This window comes from Leptosomus discolor, chromosome 2, assembly GCF_034619465.1.
Source record: "Leptosomus discolor isolate bLepDis1 chromosome 2, bLepDis1.hap2, whole genome shotgun sequence".
NCBI lineage: Eukaryota > Metazoa > Chordata > Aves > Leptosomiformes > Leptosomidae > Leptosomus > Leptosomus discolor.
In genome coordinates, this window is record NC_141392.1 from 124,640,861 (window position 1) to 124,660,608 (window position 19,748).

The 19,748-nt window shown below is 46.2% G+C and overlaps 1 protein-coding gene across 1 annotated transcript in view; it reads left to right on the forward strand.

Moving 5' to 3' along the window:
- Positions 1 to 19,461, forward strand: part of XKR6 (XK related 6) — a 191,679-nt gene extending 172,218 nt beyond the window's left edge. The window contains exon 3 of the mRNA XM_086461690.1: positions 18,497 to 19,461. Within this exon, the coding sequence (XP_086317816.1) occupies positions 18,497 to 19,461 (965 nt within the window). The remainder of the gene's footprint in view (positions 1 to 18,496) is intronic.
- Positions 19,462 to 19,748: the final 287 nt, after the last annotated feature.

Consider the following 19,748-nt stretch of genomic DNA (forward strand, 5'->3'; position numbering starts at 1 on the left):
GTTTAGGAGCATGGTGACAGGAAGGGTTGATCTTGCCTTTTGTGGTTGGAGTGAGTAGGGGAGCACTGCGAGGACTAGTAGAAGGGGATGCAATCAAACTAATGCTTAATTTCCTGGTTTCCATATCTTTTGGGTGGGTGGAAGAAAGAAAATGCCTTGCAGGAAACTCAACAATGACCCAGCAATGTGCGTTCACAGCCCAGAAAGGCAATCGCGTCCTGGGCTGCATCAAAAGCTGTGTGGTCAGAAGGTTGAGGGAGGTGATTCTACCCCTCTACTCCACTCTCATGAGACCCCTCTGGGGTCCTCAGCACAGGAAAGACATGGACCTGCTCAAGTGGGTCCAGAGGACAGCCATGAAGACAATCAGAAGGATGGAGCATCTCCCTGTGAGGACAGGCTGTGAGAGTTTGGGTTGTGTAGCCTGGAGAAGAGAAGGCTCCGGGGAGACCTTATTGCGGCCTTCCAGTGCTGAAAGGGGGCTGCAGGAGAGGTGGGAAGGGACTCTTGATCAGGGAGGGTAGTGATAGGAGGAGGGTTAACGGTTTCAAACTGAAAGAGGGGAGATTTAGGTCAGATATTAGTAAGAAATTCTTCCCTGTGAGGGTGGTGAGGCCCTGGCCCAGGTTGCCCAGAGAAGCTGTGGCTGCCCCCTCCCTGGCAGGGCTCAAGGCCAGGTTGGATGGGGCTGGGAGCAACCTGGTCTGGTGGGAGGTGTCTCTGCCCATGGCAGGGGGGTTGGAACTGGATGGTCTTCAAGGTCCCTTCCAAACCAAACCATTCTATGATTCTTTGATTTTACCCCAAGAGGTACCTGTTTGGTTGGGTAGAACCTCTGTTTATTGCTTCTTCAGCACTCAAAGAACAGACCGGTTTCACTAATGAGCCCCTGCTCACACAAGAGTTAGCGTCTCCTGCATGGTCTGACACCACCAGCAGCAGAAGTTCTGGAGCTGGAATTTGAGGTCAAGTCCCAGCCTCAGTGACATCCCTGGGATTTCATGAAGGTCAGGATTTGTTCCTTCATCATATCCCTAGCACAAGGCAGACCAGATCCCAGCTTGGCTGTCATTGCCCGATGACTTGGGAAGGGCAGAAAATAGCACAGAGAGAAAAGTGGTAAGAACTCCGTGTACTCCGTCAGGTGAGCAGATCTGACCTGGAAGGAGCAAGCTGAGAGCCTGAGCTGGAGTACTGTGTGCTGTGGCTGCTGGGACAAATGGGTCAACATCAGCTCCTGAATCTGCATATGGAAGGAGCTAGTGTTGGTCTGCAGGCCCTTTGTGATTCATCTGCTACAACCACAGCTGGGTGAGCCCAAAAGAGAGTCAGTGGAAGGTGAGGGAGGGAAGAAGGATGCCTCCAAAACATGGATCCACACACATCTAAAGCAGCTGAATGAGGTGAGATGAGGTGCTTCCCCTCCAGCAGCACCTTTCTCCAGGGAATCGAGACAGAAGCTGGATGATGAATTTAGACCTATGCTTAGGGTCAGGCAAAAGCAGGTGGTGGGACTCTGAAAAGGATGCAGCCCTGTCCCTCGCTCACTTTAACAGTCTTTAAGATTTAGGAGAGGATGGGATGAAAGGGTGTCCATCTCTCTCAGACTGCTGGACAGCACTGGCCAGAGGACTTCCCCTGGTTTAAATATGGTGTATTTGCAGGGGGAAACATAATATTAACAACAACAAAAAAAGCCCAGCAACCCAGATCTTCATTTCATAATTGCTCCTGGCAGATAATCCACCTCACTTGCAGAATAAACCATCCTTAACCCACTTCACCCTGCAGAGGTGCCTGTTCCTCTGCACTGAATGGAAAGGAGCACACATAATCAGCTTAAAGGAGACACCCAACTCCTAGGCAGTGAGTGAGGTGAGAGGGATTTCAGTTTTTCAGCATAAATCTCCTCTTAAAGAGGTTTTCTCTTTCTTAATTTTTTCATGTGGCTACTTTAAGACTTAATGAGATTTAGCAGAACTGCTAACGTCCTTCCACTCATGTCACGAGTTCTTTACGCAAAGCTTTCGCTGGGAATTTGCCTGCATGAGGCTGCAGTTTTCAGCGCAGGGTTTCCCCCCACAAAAAAGACCGTCTATCTACTGATGCTGTGCCCGTCTCCTCTATAACCCTGCTGTTGATCTGAAAGAGATTTGCAGCGTAAGCCTTCATTATGCAAAGTCCTGTTGAAATCTCTGGGATTTTCTAAAGTGTCTGCACTCCCTGCAGCCCTCAATAAGCAGTCTGAAGCTGCTCATATATTTAAGAAAAAGCAAGATTAGCTTCATTTTTTTCGAGGGGGTTGCTCTTTTAACCAGATAGATACAAGTTAGGCACTAAAAAGGATTTTAGACATCTCACTACAGATGTGTGTTAGCTGAAGAGTTGTTCTGGTGGCATTCACAAATGACAAAGCCAAATCTTATTGTCCCTCCCAAAGCAAAGTCCTCTCTGTTTTATCATGTCCTCACTCTTTCTGTACCTTGTCTGGGGGCCATTTATGATCCGGGCTTGTCCTTTATTGCAGGGGGACTCTAAGATGCTTTTTCTTGTCACATCCTTTAGAAAACTTAACTGGTCTTTGCAGGGTATTGGAGGACAAGCAGCAGGGGTGGGTTAGCCATTGTCCTCATTGCCCAGAGAAGGCATTCCCTGTCGAGCTGAGTGGGTTTGGGATGAGCCAACCTCAAGTTAAACACTTCTGCACCTGAGTGAGTTGTTTCTTGTGTGGGTGATAATGAGTTAAGTCTGATGTGGAGATAAATTTCTCAGTTAATTTTCCCCTGATGACAGGAAGATAGTTAACCAATAATATGTTATGAATAATGGATATGCTAAGACCTACATACTGTCTAAAATGTCCTGTTAGGTATATTCATAGGGTAGGAAATATCCCAAGGCACCAGGACTTGTTGAGGAATGGTTTGCGATCTCAAAACAAGGCCGTTATCTACAGGACAACAAATGAACAGGTTACTTCTTACTCAGTCCCCTTCCCACTCAGGCCTCAAAGATTAAAGTAACCTTCTTAGCTGGGGCAACCAAGTTAGAAAGGGAACCTTCAGCCTTTAATTGCCCAGGGGTGTGATTTTCAAATGTGATCAACAGTGGTCTGAACATAACTGAAGAGACTAAAACTCCCATGGCTCCACTGAAAGTGGAGAAGAGATTCATTAGATTTGAAAGTTCATCCTACAAGTAGCACTGCTAACCTTGAAAGAGAAGTAGAAGTTAGTGCAAGATCCTTCATGCTGGCTTGGGCCAAGCAGGTACATCCATTGGAGAGCCCAGCAGAAATGGCACCAGCAATGGACATCCATCATCACCACTGTTGCCCTGTTAGCATGGGCATTGATATGATTTTGGCTTGGACCAGATAACTCTGAGCCAAACAGTCCCCAAGGACTGCTTGGGAGTAAGCACAGAGCAGTGACCATTTTCCACAGGCAGGTGGACATGGCCACCTTTGGCTGGCAAGAGATGGGGTATGGATGGGGCCAGGTTGTGCCTGCTGGCTACAGGGCTGGAGAACAATCCCTGCAAATACTTGGTTCTTGGTAGAGATGCAGCCGCAGAGGACTGTGGGTGGGAGATGCCATGCTGGATGGAGAAGCATGGGTAGGGGAAAGTGCTTGTTGTGTGGTGGTGTTGCCTGTTTTTCTACACGTGTCCTTTGATTTGGGTGTAACTAAATATATACCTTCCTACAGTGCTCAAACACGAATCCAAAACTCAAAATTCAAATCTCTGTGAGGTCATTCCACAAAATTGTCCCTATTTGGGCAGAGGCCTACAACCAGAGTTACCCATTATAAACAAGCCACGGTCCACCCTTTCTACACTGGCATCCAATTCCACAGGGCTCAGTGCAAAAAAAGCCAACATGTCATCTACAGACTCTGTTTGGGATGAGTAAGACATTGATGCAGGCCTAAACAAAATCCTTTTCCTCCAGAAGTAGAAATCCTCTTCCCTTTTCTGACCGGTGTATTTTTCCTAAGATCCAGCAAGATAACTGCAATGTATGCCTAAAAATGCCTTTGCCTCATAGAGTCCTCAGTAACAGAAGATGGGGTCGGGGTAAGGTCTACCAGTCAGGCTCTGGGCTTTGGCTTGGGCTGTGAGACAAATTATAAGGAAAAAAAGATGCTAAAACTTTGCCCATTGGAATGAAAGCATATTCTTTCTTCCTCTCTCTCATGCCGTTCCTTGGGGAGTAAAAGAAATGGGAGACATTCATCACCCAGACCTGGTTCCCTGTCACAGAAGAGGCATGAGCAGAAAAGCAGTTGCTCATTGCCCTGTGGCCAGGGGACCCCACCAGCTGTGTGCTTGCTGAAGGGGCTTGGTAGGGAGGAACCGTGGTAATCTGCATTGAAAGTTTGTCCTGATTCAACCACAGTTTCCCTTTAAATGTTCATCAGCAGACCAAGGAGGCACCTCACAAAATGCCCAGATAGCTCCAAACACATAAGCAGCTCGCCTGGGAGGCCACTCATATGACTCAAGTGCTTTGCCAGACTGGGGCATATGGCTCTATTCCTGCCTTCCCCTCCTTCTCACCAAAGCCGGATGACAGATAGCAATTTGGTGCCCTGCTTGAAATGAGTCGCTGGTCCCGGGCCAATTCCCAGCAGCATCAAAAAGCCATCTCCACAGTTGGCAGTGGGCACTGAGGACGTCTTGCTCTGGCATGCTGAGAGCAGGCCAAGCCCGAGGCGCTCTGGCATCAAGCAGCATGGGGAAAGCTTGCCCTATCATCAGCCGTATTGTCCCAGCGCGGTGGGGAAGGACTGGGTCCAGGAGCCTTTGAAGCCAGTGACAGCTTTTTTTTTTTTTTCCAATGGGCTTTGGAGCAAGCCCAAAGAGAGACGTCATCCCTTAGCCCATCCCCACCTGCAGCTTCTCCATCCATCACCTTGCCATAGCTCGCGCTCTGTTATTTTGGAGTGCTGATAAAAAACCTTCTGTTCTGTACCCCGTGCCACCATCACGCATATGACATGCCACAGCCAATAAAGATGAGTCACCGTTCACGGGACAGCACTGGCAAGTAGCCAGCACTGCCAATTTTAGGCTTTGTAAGACTGTGGTAGTCATTGGGAGGGGATTACATCATCAGAGCACTACACAAGCATTAGCCCATGCTGTTTCTAGGAGCTGCAGGCCAGCTGGGAAACTGAGGCATGGAGGAAGAGGTTTGATTAGCTTAAGGTCTTGGGGATGATGCCTATGCTGCAGGCTCCTGCAGAGCAAGTTCATGCCAAACAGATTCCAGGCAGGAAATTAAGGCTTTTTCAGGTAATTTTATGCTGCAGACTTTCCTGGAGATGTACTTCTTGCGGCAGGTTCCTAATTGGAGCATAGGAAAAGGTGGCTGCACACTGCTGTGCAATTGGCTAGTAAAATGGCACGGAAATTCAGCTCTTTTCATCTTCAGGTTGCTCTAGGGTGCAGCTCTGGGGTTCACATCAGGCATCCAGGAGAGCATGCTAACTCTGGATAAACAGAGACCACATAGCCACTGAGATGTGAAAAAAAAAGAATGGGGAAGATGCCAGGCAGGTGCTGGGCAAGGACACCTCTGTGCTTCTACCCCTAATGTAGATGGAACAGTTCAGGTTGATGCAACTGGGTCAAAATCACTGAGTATTGAAGGAAAGAACTGTCCTGTTTTCAGAACCCATCAATTGTTTTATACGAGTATCTTGGCAGGCAGTCCTGCGTCTGGGAGTGCAGCAGATTTACTGAGTCAGTAGAAATCTCCTGAAATGATTTTTGTCCTAAGTGGCATTTGACCAACCTCATGCTCTCAGTGCCCTCAGTACCTTCGTATCTTCGCACGGACAATCGCTGATGTGGGATGTCCACCAGGCACAGCCATTTCCCTGTCACAGGAGCCCATATCTGATATAACCTAAGGTGCAAGCAGACATTTGCAGTAGGGGAATGGATGCATGGTTTATCTCAGCCTGTCCTTGGGGAAGGTGATGTTCATTAATCTGTTGAAGAGACAGTCTCAACTCCCTCTTGGTACACGCGTGAACTTCTGAGAAGGCAGAAGGACCCAGGAGAGACAAGCCAACCTGAGCATGACTTAACCAGTGGATGCTTGCGTGTCGTTGAGTTCTGGCCTGCTACACATCACTCAGACCTTCGCAGAGCATACGAAGCATGGGAAGCGGAGGAAGAAACGGGTTCCTGCTGTTATCCTTGGAAATCGGTGTCCTTGGTGCCTTCAGCTACCCCACTGCGAGACAGCACCAGCTGCACCACATCCGTTTTTGTCACTTTGTCACTCCCCCTCACAGAAATGCTCTGCCAGACTCACTCTAATTATGCCAGCCCTGTGTACTCTCCAGAAGTGTTGAGATGCTCCTTCTTTTCAGGAGACGAGTCCCTTCACCTGCAATTATGCCAAGACAATTCCACCAATGGCCCCCTACACAATAACAAAGACATACCGACCATAAGGTTAGCACTGCTGACATGTCTCCTCTAAACACGTTGAATGAAGACCTCTTAGCTTGGCCAATGAATATGAACCAAGTTGGGTCTCCTTCCTCTTCCCCATCAGGTCAAAAGCATTTCCAGAACTGGGATGAAGTTATTTCTCTCTCAGCCTGCAAACTTTCTCTGTCCAGGCCAAACCATTAACCAGAGATGGTTTGCAGGATCCATGTTTGGTGCTGTCACAGACTGTTTGAAACATTGCCTTGATGTTGCCTCGTCTCTAAGGAACTGGACGTGGGAGCTATATTTATAGCAGGAAGTTCCTTCACTAAGCCCTGGCAGAAGATGTTGCTTCCTCAATCTGGTGACGAGTCTGTTGGGTTTGATCTATGCTAATGAACTGAAACACATCAGAACATGGGCACAGCCACCAGATCTCAGTCATCCATGTGGTTCGATTATCAGCACAGTCCTTGGCACGTTTTTAGCCCTCAGCAGCTAGCACCGACCCAAAGAATTCCCAGGCTTGGCTCAGGGGTTGGCACGGGCCAAGGACGATTCCCAACAAGCAGTCTGGATTGGGCTGAAAACAGCATAACGACATGGATGCAGCAGCCAACAGAATTAGGCCTTGCTCAGTTTCTGATCTCTAGGCCCAGGATCCCAGGTTCAAAAGCTGCCCGAGACCAGTGCTAGGGAAAAGAGATTTTCATGGATACTTTCAGAACTGGACAGCAGAACTCCTAGGGCTTTCCTTGATGGTGCTGATGTGCTTCACTATTTTTCAGAGTATTTTAGTCCCACCTGCAAGATTACAACATCCGTTCAGCTTGTGCTAGGCAGATTTAAATTCTTCTCCATGGCTGCAGTTCTCATCTGAATTAAAAAGAATGCCAGGATAAAGATGCTGTAACAAATATCAAACGTACCGTGTTAAAATGCAAGTATATTGTATGTGTTTGTGGTTAAGAGTTGTGTATTGAAGTAACTACCCCTACTCAGAACATAAAAAAGGATAGAGAAAGATTTTGTTTTAAATCAAGCCATGTGTTGTTTTCCTTAGCAAAGGGTTTTTTCCCCATTTCAGTGCATTCTAGTAGTATCATAAGATGTGTTTCTCTTCTAAAGGTTCCTAGTGGTAGAGTTCAAATACCATTAGGTCTGAAAAATCTCGATATAGGAGGCTCGTTCTGATCTTTGCAGAGTGTAAACAGGGAGCGACTCTGCTGGAGTCTGTGAAGAGATTCAGTACACTCACGAACCTATGCAAAGAATTGGCTGCTAAAAGTTGTGTCTAAAGTGTCCTGATGAACCAGCTGTTGAATGTGCAATATGATTTTTCCTCTAGGAGTAATTCCTCTTGGATTTTGCCATCTTATTTTTCTGAGTTAAAGTAATTGCATGTTTGTTTTTTTCTCCTGTTGCTCTGGATAAGACTATTTTAACTAGCAGAGGGAAAAAACCCTAGATTTCAGCAAGCAGCGACCACACAACACTGCACACCTAACCAAGAGGCTACAAGAGCAGCACAATCATACTTGGGTGTCTTTAGTCTCTGGAGACCCATGGTAAATCCATGCCAATGGTGGTGCTCAGCTCACCACAAAGGCAACTTAGGTTGACTTTTCTCCCATCTCAGGTGCCTGGTAAGATTTGGATGCCTCTGGGACATGCTGGTGGCCATGTAGATAGAAGGCTTTACTCAGGCTAGTCTGATTTCTGAAGTCAGAAGCAAGTGAGCACAATAGAAAACAGAAAGTACAACAAGAAAAAGCAACGGAAGTCTGTAGAGATGACTTGGACACTTCTCTGCTGGTCGTGTTCCTTTCAGGTTGAACCGGGTTTCTGTGATAGACTCTACTGCCCTATATCATTGCCTACAATGAGAGACTTTGATCTGCATGCATAGATTTAAATCCTGTCCTTGCTGGAGGTGTTGTCAGAACATCCTGATGGAGCATTTGAAATGAAATCCTTTGGGGTGTCTCAAGTAACTTCAAATTCTCTTGTCTTTGTTCACTTTTGGGGATTCAGGTGGGCTTCTTTTCCAGTGTGATTCTGAGGCACTGGTTAAAGGCATTCAGATTAACAGGAATTTAACTGAAGTCTTTATAACTACAGTGATGACTATGCAGAGGGTATCCCTCTCTGAACAGAGTGGCAATTCATACAGCCCTTGGCAAAAATAGATGCGTATGAGAGTTCTCATGCTCTATTTCCAAACAGCCTAAACTGTGCCCAGGAAAGCCTGGCTGCTTGCTCTGCCAGCACATTTCCAGTGCAGAATTAGCCCAGGTGATTGGTACCTGGGTAAATTTAGACCAGGCTCAGACCAGACCTCTCTTGTTCCTGTATGGGTGGCATTAGAAGACAGAGATGCACATAGCTGTTGGTGCTGAGCATCTCTATGAACTTCAATTCAGCCCTGCCCACATGAGATTCAGCAGGCCCTTTGGAGGATGCACTGGGGAAGGATGCCCTGGGGCATGGTGGGAAGATCCTGGACAGATATTGGCGCTTGTGTATGATAGCCTGAGTCCTCACTGCTGGGAGTGTGGGTTACCAGGCTATGTGGAAACACCATCAAATGTAGCCCCCCACCAACATCAAAAAACACCATCAGTAAGGTTAATGAGATTTCTGGTTTACTGAACAAAAACCACAAAGGAAAGAACTGTTCTGTATTAACACCCCCAAAATAGCATCCACTGAAGTGGAACTCTTTGCTTTTTGCCATAGGGGGACAGTGAATTCTTTTCTCTATGTTTTCATAACATCGAGGGGAAGTTTAAGAATGGAGGAGTGATTTCAAAACAAATGGCTATATGTCATAAATAATGTCACATCAAAAGGGACTACAAAGGAAAGATCAGTCACGTTGTTTGTCCCGCTTCTCCTCTACTCCATGATTGACTCCAGCTTCTTTAGGACTGAAATGATTCACCAAATTCACCCCAGATTCCGGAGTGGTCTTAGATGCCTGACATGCATTCCTCCTCCTGAAAAGGGTGATTTTGAAGTTAATTTCCTTTTACTCCATTAGACTCCAATCTCTGGTGGCTGGGTGGACCTTCAGAAGAGGGCTTTTCTCCATAAGGCAGGGTTTGCCCATCTAGCTACAGCAAGAGAGTAACGCTGGCATTTTCCTTGGACATAGATTTGAGAGCACAGTTCTGAGATCAGATTCCTAGAAGGTTTAACCTCTGCTGCCAAAATAACATTTTCCTGGCATAAAGCTGTCTACACATCTGTATTCCGCCTTACCTAATCTCTAGCTGCCATGTCTGAGCTCTCCAGAGCTGCCTGAACACAGCAGCCACCTGGGCTAATTTATTCTGCCAAAAAGCCCAGCCTGGAAAATCTGAAAATGTGAGAAGCTCCATCTCCAGGAGATGAACCATGGGTCTTCCACGTTATTTTTAAAGAGGATTATATGACCATGTTTGTGATAGGCAGAAGACTGTGCACAGATTATGTCTATACCTGTAATGTAATGTAAACAGTGCTAGAGCCCAAGCACTGGTATTCAAGTGATTCTGTTAATGTCAACCCTGGTACAGTTTTGGCCAGCTAGCCCTTTCCCAAAGCTTTCCCAGGCATGGAAAAATATGTTCACATAGGCCAGGGACTATTCCCAAAAGGCAGATAGGCTACAACTACTCTGTTTTGGAATCTGAGAGAGTTTAATAGTATGGACATGGCAGACTCTGCCAGCTGGGCTTAAGGTCAACGAACAGCCCTGGCTCTGTTTCTCATTTGCTAGTTTGGATGTCACCACAGTGACCCAGGTTCTCTCAAAGCCTGGGTTCCCACGTGCCCTTCTCCTCTCTGCTGCTTTTTTACAAGCCATTACCTGGTGGTAAGCCACTATACGAGATCAAAGATTCTGGTTAGCTAGGTGAGGAGAGGCTTGTTTGAAAAAGCTGTGCATATGTAAGGACTGAGATTTCAGCTTCAGCTAAGTGCTGCCAGAAATGTTTCAGCTGCGGAGTCGATGTCAGCAGCTTTTTTTGCCTACATAAGTAGGTAAAAACTGAGATACCTGTAGTCAGCATCCTAGGAAGGGAGAGAGGCTATTATGGAGAGCAAAGAGTGGACTTACATTCCTATAAGGACTGTGTACATACATGCCTGTTGAGATCAGCCTTCTTCTCATGGATGTACCAGGGGGTTAATTGTCTTTCTGCTACCACTTTCTTGAGGATGGTGACAACTCTGTCTGACTGTTCAGGGAAATGCAACTTGAATATGTCCGCTGGCTGATAATGGCACCCTTCTCTCATCAGAAGGGCATTCGGAGGTTGTTTTGCCTGCTTGGCCTTCCATGGTATAAAATCATTGTGTTGCATCACTTGAATTTGCCCACATTATGTTGGGTCTGTCAACTTCTGCTCTGCAGAAGCTGATGCTAGCTATTCTGCCTATCTTGGAGCCAGGAGCAGGTTTCCTCAACCTTCCTTTCTGCTCTCCTCCCCTTGCTGGAACTCAGGGCTCTCCTCGGAGCTCTTGTGGGGATTTGGTGGAAGCCAAACCACTTCTACCCAGGGTACTTTTCATCTTAACTGCTTCTCCTTGTTTGGTCATTTCAGTTTGATCATCCACACTCCAGGCAGAGTCAATGGTGAGACAGAGAGGCATTTCCAGAGGGCAACTCATCCCATGTCTCAGGCAGCTCTCCTCGGGTGGGATAAACACTGAGGAACACGATGCAAGGAAGATCTTCATGAAGAGCATTTTAAAATGGACGGGAAGCTTTGCCTGTCTTTATGTGGTGAGTGATAGCCAACATTTTCAACAGGAGATTTGACGCTTCACTGAGGGTATTCAAGGACAATCCAAAACAGAGGGCAGATTATCCCATTTCTGCTTGGCCTAGGGTGCTTGTGCCTCCTGCAGAAGGATCAGTCGCTGGCTTGTGTCCAGGAGAAGATACAAGACTGGATGGCCCCAGGGCCTGAGCCAGTTTGGCAGCTCCCGAGTTCACAGAGGAGATGAATAGGAGGAGACATGACAGAAGCAGCCGAGATAATGAGAGCAGAGATCAGACGAATGTGGCCGGTCACCTCTTCTAGCAGTAGAGAAAAAGGGGCATTCGGGAGAACTGATAGGCAGCAGGATGAAAGGGGAGAAAAGCAAGTCCTTTTGAAACACAATCCATAGTGAACCCGTGGACCACAGTTCCTCAAGGCAGTGCTGAGGCGAAGGCTGGAGGGGAACTATAAAGAGATCCAATGTTTCTGGGGTCAGTGAGGACACCTTAATTGAGCAAAAAGAAAAGGTTTTAGGAAGCATTCGCATTTCAGGACATGAGCCAGCCTTTAACTGGCAAGGGGTGGGAGGGCAACTCTCCATGTGAGCAAACTATTCTGAAGTTGCCTTGCTATGGACTTTTGCAATCTCACAATAAAAGGTTTGGGAACGTGGATGTTCCTCTGGTCTAATGTGGAAGAGCCTTCCTTGGGCTAGCTTGGACACAGGCTCTCCTGTACCAAAACTCAAAGCAAGCCTCATGTCAGGAAGGCCCAGTGGGATTCAGTGGTAGAAGACCCTTTTCTTGTTGTCCTGCTTTGAGATCTGGTCCCTGAATGGAGTTAGTTACCTTTGCTTCCTACCTTTCCCAGTCACCAGCAGTTTTTTTTATTTCTTATGGACTGGTGAGGCTGTGTCCTGTGGGAGTCAGGTCCTGGGGAGAACAGGGCTCTGTGTGCACTCCTTGGAGGAAAGTCTCAGAAGGGCACCCTAGCAAGGGAGGATTTGGAACTCACCCTTTGCCCAACCAAACCGAAACATTTTTCATGAGAAAAGAGTGAAGGACAGGACATCGGTGAAATATCTCTTCCCAGTGTCAGGCTCTGGTTTTTCATCCCTGGCCACTCCAGCCCGGACTGGAGTACAGAGGTGTCACATAGATATGAGGAGGCTATTCCTGGGTCAGACTTACGAGTGATGTTCACCACAGGTGGAATAGTGCTCATCTGCCATAATAGACTGGTGGCACAGTGGAGAAACTGGTTAAGGAAGTGTCCTGAAAGCCTAGGAGGAAAATGAATGGCAAAATGGTCTATGCAGCCCTTTATTATTTTTTTACTGGTAATGATCCATATTTTTCCATGTTCAAAGTGAGAAAACAAAGAGGGAGAATGAAGGAAAGAAGAAAAACGTAATTCCCACTTCTGAAAGGAAAGAAAAAAGGAAGATCAAACATCAAACTCCAGCAGGAACAAATGAAATCAGACCTGGGGTCTGATTCTGACCCCTTTTATTCTGGTGCAAAAAAATAAAAGCAGATTAAAAAAGTAAGGGGGAGCAATGTTGTTACAAAAGCAGCATCTAGCTCAATCTCTTTTGTATAGAATTGCATTTTTACTCTGTGTGCATCAAAGTGAAAGCCTATTCCTAGATTCATACTGAGCTTCAGGGAGGAACGTGCCACCCAAAGGGGAAAACACAACAACCGGGTTCACAGCACAGAGGCCTGAGCAGCCAGCGTGTGGTGGGGAGGAACCGAGACGTGGCACCTGGCATTAAGCGAGTGCTGCCTTCGCACAGGGGTTGATGGAAGGTTTCATGTCACACTGAATATTTGCTGTCCAGCTCACCCGGGAGAAATGTTGGTATCTTCCCATTTTGTTTTAGTAGAGTCTTCAGGAGAATTAATGTCAAAAAAAGAAATAGAGCACCATTTAGGCATCATTTTCAGCTTTAAAGGGACAGGCACCACAGCAAGTACCTAGGGAATACGCTACAGTAAGTGCATTCAAATTACTTACAGGCAATAACCTGCAGCTGGATTTGTGGTGAAAATTGTACATACCCCTAGTGAAAAACCTCTCTCCTCAACTGAACGACACTGAAAGTAAGGAAAAATGGATATATTGTTCATTTCAAATATTCAGTTGCGTGCGTGTGTGATTCGTCTACAGCTTTTATTAGACTAGTTGTAAAACCCTGTGTAATTGCATAGCATGAATAGCCCAGATAGACTCGGATGTCTTTCCATGCTCTGTTTTTATTCCTGCACATATATGGGCTTTAAAAACAGCGATGGCAATTTAAGGGCAGTCATTGCTTTGAGTCTCTCTTGTGGATGTGGATTTTTCAAAGACCCTCGTTACATTTCTGAGACTGCCTTTTCTTTTTTCTGGGACATCAGTAGGAACTAGAGGATGAAAACCAAAACAGGCTGAAATTCAGCCTGCCCCTGCAAGCATCAGCAAGGCTCCAGGAGCTTCCCTTGACCTCAGAGTGGTTCATGCCCCTCTCCTCTGGTATCAGATGGCTACCCACATTATACTCTAGTCCACTCATGTTTTCGTGATCCCAGGCAATGGCTCTTGTTTCCCCTTCTCAAAGACTCTATTCCTTGGTCTGACTCTCTTCTCAGGAAGTTTAGCCTTTTATATAGCTGCCTTATTTCCCGCTGCTTTCTCATTTCTTTTCACCATTTACTGTTGCTTAGTCTCCGTGCCATGTGTTTACCACTGAGGACTGTTCATTAGCTCCCCCTGAGAAAGGTGGAATTATAAGGCAAGAAGTCAGCATCAAGGAAGTTCAAGATGACTGGTGAGTTCAGCTCCAGATTCAGACACCTAAACAAGGAGTCTTCGATGGAGGTGTCTCCACGTGGTGGGTGTGTCCAGGCTCCCCTTGTGTTCAATGGAGATGTAGGCAACACAGCCGGAGGGTCTAACGAATGACCTACGTGCAGCTCTGACTCCACTGGCTGTAATGACTCGGGAAACAATTCGGTTGACTTTTGCTTAGTGTCATTTGAGAAGCCCCAAGTACCCTGCCTCAGTCCAGCTCCCAGCTCAAAAGTGTTCTCGTCTTCTGTATGCAAGTTTGTCAAATCTGCCAGCTCCACATGGAGGTCTGGGATATCCTAGAGCATCTCAAATGTTGCTGGATTCCCATCTGTGATGGTTGCATTAAGCCTGAATTCTCTATTGAGTAAAGTAAGAGACATCACTCACCCATGGGCACCCCGAGGTGACTCTCTACAGTAGGAGCTGACTCCTGTCTGAAATGTAAGGTGTACTGTGACGTGAAAGGAAAGAGAACTATTCCCTGCTTTAGCATGGATTTTATATGAGACCTTGGATAAATCCTTCAAATCTTAGTACTTCTGTCAAATGAGGATATTATAAAGCTCTACCTCACCATAATGACTGTACGTTAGGAGATGTCTCACCGTAAGGACTTCAGGGCACATTACTAAAGGGATCTGGGGGACTAATTCTTGTGATGTGTCACATGGGCTTGACTCCTCAATGGTGGTGACTACAGCCTGTGAGTCACTCTATTCTTCTAGCAGGTGATAGGAGGAGTTCAAGGGCTGTTCTACAGCCCGGTGCAGAGAGTTTGAAGATGACCCCAGTCTATGCCAGTCTGACTAGTTAGGGGCAGGTGGGGGACAGAAACCACAGATGCAGCCACAGGGCTTCCAGCCCCATGGTGGCTGATGTCATCCTGGCTTAAGAATGCCCACAGAGACGTGGCAGTGCATGGCGGCTATTTTCTACTCCCAAGACTAAGCACAGGGTGGGAGGAGTGGGAGTGGGTTTTTTGAAGTGACTTCAGTTTTAAGCCAGTCCCAACCCTTTGATAAACAAACCTTGGAAGGGAGTTGAAACCCACTCATGCTGGATGAAGGTGCGTCAGTCACCATGTGCAAAAGTCAAAATCAAAGTAAAAAAAAAAAATACTTCCCATATGATCTAACGTAACAGGGCTTATTGTTCTGGATATAATTGGAGAGATCTCGATAGTTGTTTAGAAATAAGGCCTGGAGAAGTGGAAAAGAAAAGAACCATTTATCCCACAGTCTGTGAAAACAGTACATTATATGAAGATGTCACAGGCTAGAAGTAATAGGAAAAGATGGGAATGAGAAACTCATCGTCAAGATGACAAAAGCCAAGGCATGCTTTGTCATTTAAGCCTGTATGAAATAGCTAGCGAATAATTTCTGCGATGACACAGTAAGAAGTACTGGAGAAAAATGTTTATACCGCTCCATGGTTCCTGTTGGCGTCCACCTACTGATCGCAGCCCCCTGACATGCAGGTTCAGATCCTGCTTATCACTAGGATGCCAAAATTCACATTCACCACAGAGTTGTGAGTTTTTAAACAACATCAGGAATATGTCAACATGTCTAGAGATACTTCATTCCCCCCCTCAGACATTAGTGCAAATGAGGAGGCAACAAACTATTTTGTAAGCGTAGGACTCATCCCGCCTGACTACTGGTGTGTGCAAGTCCCCACACTCCGCTGTCAAGGGATGGAGTCAGACACTTTGGGAGCATGAGTCAACCCCTCCCTGTCCCACACATGGATCTTAGGACAGGGTGAATCACTTTCTGGGGGTGTCTGCCTCTCTCTGTTGACTCAAGGAGATGTTCAGATGACTATCAGCAGGCACAGTACCGTGCACTGTGAGTGACTCAACACACATACACTCAGCCAGCTCTAGGCAATTTCAGTAAAGACTGATTAGTGTAGGTTTCTGCACTGAAAACAGTACAGTGGGAAAAGCCTTTATGTGTATACTGGGGTTTTGTTTCTGCTGTGTTTTATTCCTCTCTCTATTCTAGAATAAATGAACCCAACAGAAACATTTTTAAGCCAGTGTGACACATCTGTCTCTTGTGGGTTGGCAGTGCTTAAGTTTCAATACACAGGTACATCTAATGCCATACAAATTTCTAGTGTAACAGCACTAAAATAAGACAATACATATGTTGGGGTTTTTTCCTGTTAATTACGGAAAGTTTTAAAACTGAAAATCTGGAAGGTACTGCAACAAGCAGCACTTATACACAGAGCATCACTTACCTGAAGAATTGTGTGGGATTGCACAGTCTTCCAAAACTGTTAATTATGTCTACTAAAAATGTAACACATCTGGTACGTTAAAAATAAATCTAATCTACACCTGTTTGGGGCTGAGGCTATTCACTTTCAGAAGTTTCCATCCATTAGAGTCCCCAAGTCCGATATGCAAGTGTTTCTTATTGAGGATTTAGAACTTAGGGAAAATTGTAATTTTCTTAAAGATGGTGGCCTAAAGCTTCCCTCTTTGGTAAGGCCATTGGTCTTACTGGTTTGTGGCTTGTTGTTTTTTAAAACTCAGTCTGAAATGCTAATGCATGTGTAAGCCCAAAGGCAAGGTATTCAGAGAGGTACTTGAGAGCTGATGCAAAGACGTAGTTTTGGTCTGGGAGAATTTCAATGAGGGTCAGAGGTGGATGCCTACTATCCTTCCTGGCCACCTTCTCCATCACCTCCCCTCCAGACGTAGCTAGGCTGGAAGGGGGAAAATCTAACACCACTGGGCTGTGGGGTGGGCTCCTCAAAAAGAAGACGATAAAGTCTCTAGAGTGAGTTCTGAAAAGCCAGTGGAACTTCTTCCTATCCCCCTTGGAACCAGGCCCTCCCAGGCAGAGGGAAAAATGAGAAGAAAACAGGAGAAGAAGTTTAGGGTTTTCAGACTTTGTAGCTTTTTAACCCTGAGCAGGTGCAGCAAGCTGTTCCTTGGGTTTCCTTAAAGTAGTAAAAGCAAAAAAAAAGAGCTGGACCTATCGTCCTGTATGTTACACATCCGAGATGGAGGGGTGTTTGTTCTTGTTTGTTTTGCTTGAAATCATTAGCATTTTTCCTTTAGATTTCTTAGGCAATGCTCCCAGACAAATCTTTGGCCAAGGCCAAATCAAATCATGGCTACCAAATTACTGAGCTTCCCAAACATGGATCTTGGTCCATCATCTGTTCCCTCATCTGCAGAGTAGTTGAGCAGCCGTGGGAAGAAAGGAATAAGATGCCAGTGGCCTTTTCTTTTCCCAGGAATATGTCAATTAATTTTTATTATGATGCTTTGCTCCAAGAATTGTTCAACTTACCCTTGCGATAATGAATGGTATTATATTTTTAAAAGCTCCTGAAGTGTGGTGGGGCACTATTTTATCCTTTGAGGCAAACAGTTTAATTGTTGGTTGTGATGGTGAATAAGATGAGGCCCCTTTGGGGTATCATAGGGTGCCTGCCCCATGCCAGGGTGCAGGGGCATGAATTGGGAACCGAGGGTGACCCCAGCACAGGCAACACCCTCACTGATGGGAGCAGTACCACAAGGTCTGAGTGCACTGGGCAGAGCTGCATCTGGTAATGGCTCCCTCAGCAGTCCCAGACAAGGCAATGGGAGGGACCAGATCCAAGGTCTCTTCAGGGGTTCTCACCATGCACAGAATGAGACAGGGTTGGAGACATGACTGAGACTTGGATCTGTGGTCCATCCAGGAGACAAGGCTGAAGATAAGCTACCTCCAATGTAGGTCTTCAGTCCACCCTGGAAACAGGGCAGGGGCATTGCTGGCGGGATCAGATTCTTTGTTTTGGGGCCATTCGGAGGGTATCGTTGAGTCTTCATGTTCCCTCTACTTATATATTCATCTGAGTGGGTCCACAGGGTGACAAAAACTGACCAACTGCCCATTTTTCCTAAAGGTGAATGCAAACGGGGATTCTTGATTAAGGCAGAATCAAGTACAAGTCAATGTGAAAGTTTCTTGTATGAAAGTATTTTTGAATAAAAAGGATCCATGCAGTTACAAGGAATATAGATGTCCCGCTCTTGCAATGGTGCACTCCAAGATAGACCTCTCTCTGCAGAAAGTAACCTTCATACTTGGGCTACAGCATTTAGATGGGATCTGGATTTCTAATTCTCAAATGTGGATCTAATCAGGTTGAGGACAGAGGCTGTTGCCTGTAAGAAGAGAAGAGCTGGGGTGGGGTGGCAGAGCCAACAGCTCATGAAGATAAGCATAATGTCCTGTGTCAGAGAACTCCTGAATACAGCATCGTTTCCAATTCCCACACTGATATTTCTGTATTTCTCTCCTCCAGACTGTAAGGACAACGTGACGTGTGTTGAACCTTTGGGCTACCGAGCCTGCCCCAGATGCAATAATTTAGTGAGCAGATGATGTTTTCAACCAAACCTCCTGTCTAACTCAGTGGATCTGTGTGTCTTCCGGCAGGTGTGTCCTCTGTGGCCTCCCTGATGTCCCTGGCTTGGGTGCTAGCCTCCTATCACAAGCTTCTTCGGGACTCTAGGGACGACAAGAAGAGTATGAGCTACAGAGGGGCCCTCATCCATCTCTTCTGGCGCCTCTTCACCATCTCATCCCGAGTTCTTTCTTTTGCTCTCTTTGCTTCCATCTTCCAGCTCTACTTTGGGATCTTTGTAGTGGTCCATTGGTGTGCCATGGCTTTCTGGATCATCCATGGTGGGACAGATTTCTGCATGTCTAAGTGGGAGGAGATCCTCTTCAACATGGTGGTAGGGATTGTGTACATTTTCTGCTGGTTTAATGTCAAGGAAGGGCGGACTCGATACAGAATGTTTGCGTATTACACGGTAGTCCTGACGGAGAACGCTGCCTTGACGCTCCTTTGGTATTTTTACAGAGATCCTGACACTACTGACTCATATGCCGTGCCAGCACTGTGTTGTGTCTTTCTTAGCTTTGCTGCTGGGATAGCTTTGATGCTGTTATATTATGGTGTGCTGCATCCCATGGGGCCAAGAGCTAAGATCCTTGTCAGCTCCTGTTGCGCCGAGCTGCTCTGGGGCATTCCTTTGCCCCCCGATGTTGAGCCCATGGCACCCCAAACCCCTGGGTACCGGGGGGCCCAGGCTACGCCCACCAGAGCGGTCACGGAGCAACAGGAGGAACTCACAGCTGACACTTGCTTGCCCGTTTTCCAGGTGAGAGCAATGGTACCATCTACTCCATCTGGGCGACCCTATCCCCCCGAGGGGCCTCTCATTAAGATTGACATCCCAAGAAAAAGATACCCTGCATGGGATGCTCATTTTGTAGACAGGAGGTTAAGAAGAACTATCAACATCCTCCAATATGTCACCCCCACAGCTGTAGGTATTAGGTATAGAGATGGACCTCTCTTATATGAGTTGCTACAATATGAATCTTCACTTTAAAGCTCCTTAAAGCAAAAGTAAAAGAGGGGACCTTATTTTTGTTTACGGTAAACACAAATCATGAAACAAACACAAACCTTCAGATAAGCTTTCTTTCTGGTTGCTGTATGTATAAAAAAAAAAAAAAAAAGATATTCTCTATGTTTTGTAAGTAAAAACAAAAAGAAAAACTTTTCTTTTGTTTTTTACACACAAGAAACAGTATTTCAACTTCCACACCTAGGATTCACAGGTGGAGAAGGAGGCATCTCCACATCAGTTTTATACCGTACACCAAGTGTAGAACA